At 46.1% G+C, this 7359-nt stretch overlaps 3 protein-coding genes across 3 annotated transcripts; 1 reads left to right on the top strand and 2 right to left on the bottom strand.

Annotated features, from left to right (window-relative positions):
• Positions 1-486: 486 nt before the first annotated feature.
• On the bottom strand, positions 487-1672 carry BJ212DRAFT_1412331 (uncharacterized protein). The gene is made up of 3 exons (XM_041337501.1): positions 1107-1672; positions 831-1054; positions 487-778 (listed from the first exon to the last, which is right to left on the bottom strand). The coding sequence occupies exons 1-3, from the start codon at positions 1296-1298 to the stop codon at positions 760-762; spliced, it is 435 nt and encodes a 144-aa protein (XP_041185155.1). The 5' UTR covers positions 1299-1672; the 3' UTR covers positions 487-759.
• A 3070-nt stretch (positions 1673-4742) lies between these two features.
• BJ212DRAFT_635071 (uncharacterized protein) lies at positions 4743-5225 on the top strand. Its single transcript, XM_041343709.1, has one exon. It carries the CDS (start codon positions 4866-4868, stop codon positions 5106-5108), a length of 243 nt encoding a protein of 80 aa, XP_041185154.1. The 5' UTR covers positions 4743-4865; the 3' UTR covers positions 5109-5225.
• Positions 5226-6027: 802 nt separating this feature from the next.
• On the bottom strand, positions 6028-6496 carry BJ212DRAFT_1412321 (uncharacterized protein). Its single transcript, XM_041337500.1, has 2 exons — positions 6175-6496; positions 6028-6122 (listed from the first exon to the last, which is right to left on the bottom strand). The coding sequence occupies exons 1-2, from the start codon at positions 6361-6363 to the stop codon at positions 6093-6095; spliced, it is 219 nt and encodes a 72-aa protein (XP_041185153.1). The 5' UTR covers positions 6364-6496; the 3' UTR covers positions 6028-6092.
• Positions 6497-7359: the final 863 nt, after the last annotated feature.

Raw genomic sequence — 7359 nt, 5'->3', positions numbered from 1 at the left:
GCGAAAATGTGCTTCTCTCGAATATGAAGATTTAGCTCCCGGGTCGCCATAACTTTGTGACAGTGAAGGCATTCTATCGTAGGCACGAACCGTGTCACCGACATAATGAGATACTATCTTCCTTCTATATGGTCTGATTACGGGAGACTTTGTCGTCGAAGAAAGACGGATAAGTTTGATAGCCTAGTTTGAGCACCTTGAAATGCTTTATATGGTTGTGAAGGCAAGCTGAGGCTGCCTGAGCGTCAATGACTTACAATAAGCACACAGATCGCACAGCTGAAATTGGGATGGACTCGTGTCATAAGCTGTACCGCAGACAGCAAGCAGATAATACAAGCAAGACAATAATGCACAGGAACGGTCGAAGTATCGATGTTTGATCCTTAATTATGCACATACATGAGCGGTAGTTTCCGAGTGGCCCGGAAATTACCGAGCCACATAAGTTCGGGTCAAAGCAAATTTTTATTCTTCCAACCTCGCCGATTCCTTATCACTCTCCCGCTTATGCTCATGAGGAAGGGACATTATTCTTCGGCGTAGAAGGACTTCTGCAGCTTCACTTTCGCTAGCAGCGCTATGCCTTTTGTTTTGTACATCTGGCGATGATGGTCTTCTAGATAGTGGTGAAAGCTACAAAACTACAAAACCGAATCTATATACCCATTTCTATTACATCCATTGAATGTGGCCCAAGTCTTAAGGTAACCATTATTCATTCGTTGCGATCCTTATCATGTTAGCTGGACTTGCGGGTCATGCTTTCGAGGATTGCCTGCGAGAAACTCAGCTCATTTCGAACGCCAAACACGGGAGCCAGAACATACGCCGTGACGCTGAATTTGAGTGACGTGAAAATGATCGTCAATTTCACGACATTGCCAACAAGTTCGGACCATCCTCGCTCGTCGAGAATGACCATATCGTCATCCTCTTCGCCATGTTGTCGATAGAATCGACCATAAATCGTGACTTCGGGCTTGTACCGATACTCAGATATCCACCAGTCTTCCTTTGTGGCAAATCTGGTAATGAACATGTCTACTGCTTTCTGCAATTGTTTCAGATTATGGAAAGCAAAGTCTGGACAAGGGGGCGCTTGCCCTGTAGCTCATGGCTTGCAACGCTGCTCTTCCAAACGCACGTTTGTCATCTCTGCAAGTAACAATTATCTGCGGAGGAATGGACATTGCAGTAGCAACAAATTCATGTAGCGTGTGTAAAGCAGAGACAACATCGCCAGGCAGGGCTGTTGGGGCTTGGGAGGACTGTTGAACAGATTCCATCCGACTCATGGTGTCCGCAAACGAATAAAGAACGGCAGTACTGCGGCGCGGCCACAGCTTCACCACGCTGTGAATAAGATGGTTCGGAAGCGCCTGACCACCGTGAGTCTTTTCCTATCGAACTCTATACGTGCTTTGACTCTTTTCTCTAGAATTTCTAGGTGATATATGGTCAGCACCGTACGGATTCTACTACTAACGGTAGTCAGCCTCGAACCATCATGTGGCTGAGTAACAGTGCCTTTAGGAACAGTGCTCATGCGATATTTGTATATTCAGAACCGGAGTGTGTCCCGATCCTGGGCCAGATGAATTCATCATGATTGTTCGAAGTTTCCTAGTCTCCCCTATTAGACAGCCCGAAGGAAGATAGTCGTTCCTTCCAGGTCTGCTTTCCTTATCTAAAGTCCGACAGGCTATGAGTTCGGAACATACCGTTCAACGTTCAACAACGCCACCAATTCTGCCGAATAATGTGATTTCCTGATTTAGCCTGACTGCTGTCACCCCATGAATTGTGAATAGCACGACAGTGTGGTGCTGTTCTATTGACATGGAAACACCTAGAGTGGATTCAGAATGGTGTATTTTATATATGTTGAGGTCCCTAACATCATTGATAGGTTAGGTCGATCTTGATCGTAGTGTCCAAAAATCACTCGTTTTGGGTACACTTGCACAATGTTTCGAAAATCGGGAAGGCTCCGCAGCGTCGATTTTAAATATTTGATTCGGTAGGCTTATTGAAAATATGTTCTCCAGCTGTTCCGAATGAAATATATGTAGAGTTGTGAGCTCTGAAGTGCGTTGTGCATGTAATATAGTAGGTATCCCCGCTCCGCACGTCACCGACCACGACGAGTGCGCGCTGTCTGGGGTCAACGCCAAGCCTGCGTGCCCCGGGTGACATATTGCCAATTAGAGGCCCGACCGCCTTGAGAATTGACCGTATCGTTAGAATGTTTTCGACAAGTACACACTAGCTAGTACCACAGGTTCAACGTTGATCAGCTGGTAACGTGTAGACGTAGGCGCAAGCACTAGGCTGCGGCACCCATTTCGAATACTATTTTACATGAAACGAGGCTCTGAGATTAGCTGCGCAGTCAATGATCCCAAAGAAGACTTGGCTAGTATGGCAATCATGCACACGAGGTGGAGCTAGGTGGAGCCACAGCTCAAAAACGCTCATTAGCATTTCCCTTCTGTATACTCTCCAATTGCACCTTTTAAGTTATCCGCCATCCAATATGGCCAAGGTTCCTTCCCTGCTCTCCATCCGACCCCGATCCCTGTCCTCAAAAGTCTTTTTAATTGGTGCTATCGTCACCTTCGCGATCACACTATACACATTTTCTTCTTCATACTCTTTTCGCATATCAGACTGGTCTTCAATATTCTCACAGCAGCGACAGCGTAGTCCATGCGCTCCAGAACAGTGGTCGAACGGGCGTTGGGTATATAGCCCGACGTCTGATTTAGTGAATTTAACGCGTCCAGAACAGGCGCTTTCCTTGGCCGGCTTTGAGGGTTGTGCTGCAGATCGTGAATACCACTGGCATTTGGGCACAGACCACGAGGAACAATGGGATAGATTTCCCAAGGTCTCTTCATACAGATGGTTGCCTTCGAGCCAGTGTGACGTGCGCCCTCTCAATGGTGCAGCGATAGTCAAGGACATGGTGGAGAATGGAGGGTGGCTTTTACTGGGCGGTATGTCGGCTCTGTCCTTTGGTGTTCGGCTCTCATGCATTAGTTTCCTTCACCTTTAGACTCGATAACGGAAAACCATTTCTTTTCGCTGTCGTGTCTGTTATACCCGCACGTCCGTGCAACCCCAAATTACACAGAAAATCCCTACTTTGACCGTGCATGGCAGCAACATTTATACCTGTCGCCGTCGTCCCCCATAATACCCGGAATCACCATGCCGGAGGGCTTCTCAATCGAGAACACACCACTCGTTTCATTCCGACGTGTTGACCTGCTTCTTGACGGAACAGAATTAAACACATTATATCACAGTTCAGCATTTTCTGTTGAACCCACCGACTTGGACAACCAAGATCTCGGTTCTGAATACACCAAGGCAGAGTCCGTATTCGGCGATGAGGCATTTTGGTCGCTTTCCCCATCAGAATATATGCCCACATTCCTCGATTCACCTCCAGATGCTAACTATGGCACGCTGGTTGTGAGTACTGCCGGACACTGGACAACAACCGCATTCAGTGCATTCCGCGACGAGGACGCTGGAGAGGATGCAGGTTATGGCATCCATAATGTACTTGCGTTCTTCAAGGTTGCGATGCGGGCTTGGGCAAGTGAAGTGCAGGACGCCATCACACAATACCGTATAAATGGTGGCAGACGTCCAAAACAGGTAGTTGTCAGAGCGTATCTGCCTGGTCATGAGAATTGCCGTAACATCTTCGAGCCCACGGAGACAATCACCCCATGGGCCAATACGTGGTATAATTGGCCATGGATTCCGGACTTCAACACAAAATTCCAGGTCAGCACTTCGAGATGAATATGAGGTGTGGGGATGCTGACTTTCTCCTTCAAGGAACTGCTGTCATCATCTGAGTTCCCGGACATTCACTATCTTCCGATTGAGAGACCGGGACGGCTGCGCCCTGATGCTGTAAGCCAGTTCTAGTCTCACGCATAGTTCATGTCTCATAAGTAACTGTCCTACCAGCATGCCGCGGGAGATTGTTTGCATCTCATATCAGGTACTGGCGTTCTCGAGGGATGGTCGCACTACATCTGGCATTTTGTCACACGCGAACTCAGGCAGAAGATTTGATGTGACCCCTCACTACTAGACACTGATTTGGACGTAGCTTGGGCCCGGATACATAGAAAGATACCCTATTTGTAAGGAAAGAACACACCTACGTGTATTTATGGCGCCAGGTTGCACGGACTATACCTGCACCACCTCATACCAGCGTTGGATACAGATGTAGCATTCTGGATTTCGAGATGGATAACGATATATCCCTGGTCGTTCTGTTCTGTACCTTCAAGTTTGATGATTCCACGGGCTCGGCGCGGTTTGACACCGACATCTCGCGAGGCTACTTACATGATCTACTTAGGGCAAGCTTCATATTCAGAAGCCGCCGGCGCAACAAGGCATTTGCAAGTGATAATCGTACATGGAAGAAGGCGAGTAATAGTCACCTGTCCAACGACGAAGAAGAGCTTGTGCTTCGCGGCTGCCTCGTGTAAGTTTATATCGGTTCCGTATCGAAATATTGAAGTATCAAATTCGACATACCAGGATCCGTATCTCGGCAAGGCTCATAAGCTCGTTATAACTCTCTTGGAAACCCCTAAGGATATCATGGAACGCCTTAACACGTTGGTCCCCTGCGATTAATAATGCGGATCTACCCAATCACGTTGATTTGAAAACGGAGTCACGGAGTCATCCATCATGATAGTCACGTAGACCCGAGACCAAGCCAAGGGATGATCCCTTCGTGACCTTTATTTCAGAAGACCATGCGTATAATCACTGAAGCCCTTGACCATGGGATTTGAGTTCATGATCAAGAATAGTTGATGAAGGCTGTTGCTGCAATTGCATACATTGGCAAGGCATCATGTTGGCCTCCTGAAGTTCTCATAGCTCCCTGCTCTTCAGTCGGGTCTGAGATGGTAAACACGAGCCCTTTTCTTTCTTGTGAAGTCCTTACAGTTGAAAATCGTAGATGCCATCAACTTGCACACGTTCCCACTAGCGGTACTGATTGTGTTCTATATATTGCTATCTATATCATTCTAATCTGTCCACCAGTTATCTGATGCGTGCTCGCGTCAGAGCAGAAATCGACGTAGTGTGCAGACCCGACAGAATCCCAACTTTCTACGATAGGACTCCGTTGCCAGTTCAACGAGGGTATTTGTCGTGAAGCCCTGCTGCGAGTCGTGCGACAGATCTGAAGATCGAGAGAAGTATTTATGTGGCATGGGCAGTTGTACTAAGTGAGTTAGATCTCGAAAAATCTACAGCGGGGATCATTTGTGAGCGCGAACCGATGTACTTTTACAATGCTGTGAAGCAGTCAGCACATATTCATCTCGGCGGACTTAAAAGACTGAGGAACGGTTTAAAGGTAAATCTGAAGGCAAGGAATACAGATATTTATTGCAAAATATACTGTCTGATGACGTCACCTGGAGGGTGCACACCTAGTACTAAGGAGATCGACCAGTACTCCGAGTCACCCTGAACTGACAACTATTTGAGAGCATTTAGACCGCACAAATAAGTGGTTCAATCAACCTCGATCCTTCATAACAACACGTAAGTCGCTTCTTCCGAGACAACTGACCACTCTGCGGAGACGGGCAATGTTGGGGTTAAATGCTGTGAACGAGTTTTAATGGGGAATGATGGATCACGTCAGAGCAGTACAAAGGGACCCTTCAGTGGCACATTATAATATGCGTATGAACAAAGTATTATTGAAAAGGGTTATTATAAACAGCTGCAACGTACTCCACAGTATGTAACATGCTTCATCTTGCAAAATGTCGAGTTAGATTGCATGAAGGTGGGAATTACAGAACTGTGTTGCTTACCTGTAAGCCTGTGGCTTACTACGCATGACGCGCATGAGGTAGCTGTGTCTCTGAGTGGACACCACCGGTTGTTGTTCTGTGTTTGGACTCAACTAGTATAAAGAGCTCATTGCCCCTGTACTTGTTTCTTAGCTCTTACCACCACTGCCGAATCCCATATGCTCTTCCATGTTATCTGTGTTGACTGTTCCAAGTGTTGGCTGTCTACTGTGATAGCCTTTCCATTACCTCAGAGTAGGTATATAAACTTGAACCCAAGTATAACAGAGTGCTAATCCTCAGTTAGATTGATGACCACATGTTCCAACTTAACGTGTGAGGGTTCCAACTTAACATGTGAGGGCTTCTGGTCTCCACATGAGGATGAGCCAGTGGCTTTAATGGCACGCAAATGCTGGAGTTCCAACTTCAAGAAAATTAGTTGAAAGAAAGAACACCACCAAAGCCAAAAGTCACCTCTAATTTTCTGATGCATATGTCCATTGACTGATTGACTGGGATTGGCGAATTTGACATCTGTGGTACTATATTCATTGCCTGCAGGTTGTCTGGGATTGGGGATTGGTGTGAGTTGGGAACACACATAGAAAGTTCACCATGACCCACCCAAAGAAGTATAGTTGAATATGAAGACAGTCACAGGATGGTCATCAAAATCACTTTTGTACATTATCTGTTCTTCTTGATCTGGTGCTTCTTTCCTGAAACTTAACTAAATGTCAATTATAGAAAGTGAGGCATGCAACGAAATAATACATACCTGACCTGATGAGAGCAACCTTTCTTTGAGCATTCATGTATCTTATCTTCATGCACACGAAGATTGTGCCCACTTGACCCAGCCAACTTCCTGGCCTTGGTGAACATCCCTCTGTGCAACTTCATCACAATTTGACCAATGTCACCAGAATAATCATTGAGCACTGAGTCATCATCTGAAGTACAGTGTTAGAGGCAAACTCTGTACATTAGTTTACATGCTGACCGGTAAAGTCAATGTTTATGAACATTAATTCTCTGCTCATTGTTCCATCAGAAATGCAGTTGTATTCCAACGTACCCATCCAGGGTGGGAGCACAACCCATGGAGGACATTCATGACCATCCACAAAGGCAAATGACTTGATACCTGGGTACTGTGGCTCTGAAACCTCCCCCCTGATTTCGAATTTCTTAGGGGGGCATGTAAGTTTTCATTGGGACATAAGTATGATGAATACTATACCTTACCTGCCTCCGAGGGGATCCAACAAGTCATTACATTCTCTTCCTCCGTTCTGGACTCAACTATTTTATATTCCAGTAGTGGCTTGTTGTTGATGAATACCAAAGTGGAAAATTGACCCAAAATCATGATGTATAGTGGTTAGTTATTTAAAAACCATGTGAGTGCAAATGATGTAGACTGCTAGTAGGATGTATATAGGGACTGCACAAAGGCTACTTATACTGTGAACACTAAGGGTCCTCG

The sequence above is a fragment of the Suillus subaureus genome (assembly GCF_016647635.1).
Source record: "Suillus subaureus strain MN1 chromosome Unknown BJ212scaffold_364, whole genome shotgun sequence".
Classification (NCBI taxonomy): domain Eukaryota; kingdom Fungi; phylum Basidiomycota; class Agaricomycetes; order Boletales; family Suillaceae; genus Suillus; species Suillus subaureus.
Note: the sequence above shows the minus strand (reverse complement) of the source record. Positions and strands in the feature narration are given on the sequence as shown.

Bases quoted from the DNA above. Each gene is read 5' to 3' on its own strand.
- BJ212DRAFT_635071 (XM_041343709.1), top strand. From the start codon at position 4,866: ATGAAGGCTGTTGCTGCAATTGCATACATTGGCAAGGCATCATGTTGG.
- BJ212DRAFT_1412321 (XM_041337500.1), bottom strand. From the start codon at position 6,363: ATGCATCAGAAAATTAGAGGTGACTTTTGGCTTTGGTGGTGTTCTTTC. The intron at 6,123-6,174 runs CTAACTGAGGAT...TTATATACCTAC, and splicing joins TGGAACATGTGGTCATCAAT to TCTGAGGTAATGGAAAGGCT.
- BJ212DRAFT_1412331 (XM_041337501.1), bottom strand. From the start codon at position 1,298: ATGAGTCGGATGGAATCTGTTCAACAGTCCTCCCAAGCCCCAACAGCC. The intron at 1,055-1,106 runs GCAAGCGCCCCC...AAACAATTGCAG, and splicing joins TGCAAGCCATGAGCTACAGG to AAAGCAGTAGACATGTTCAT.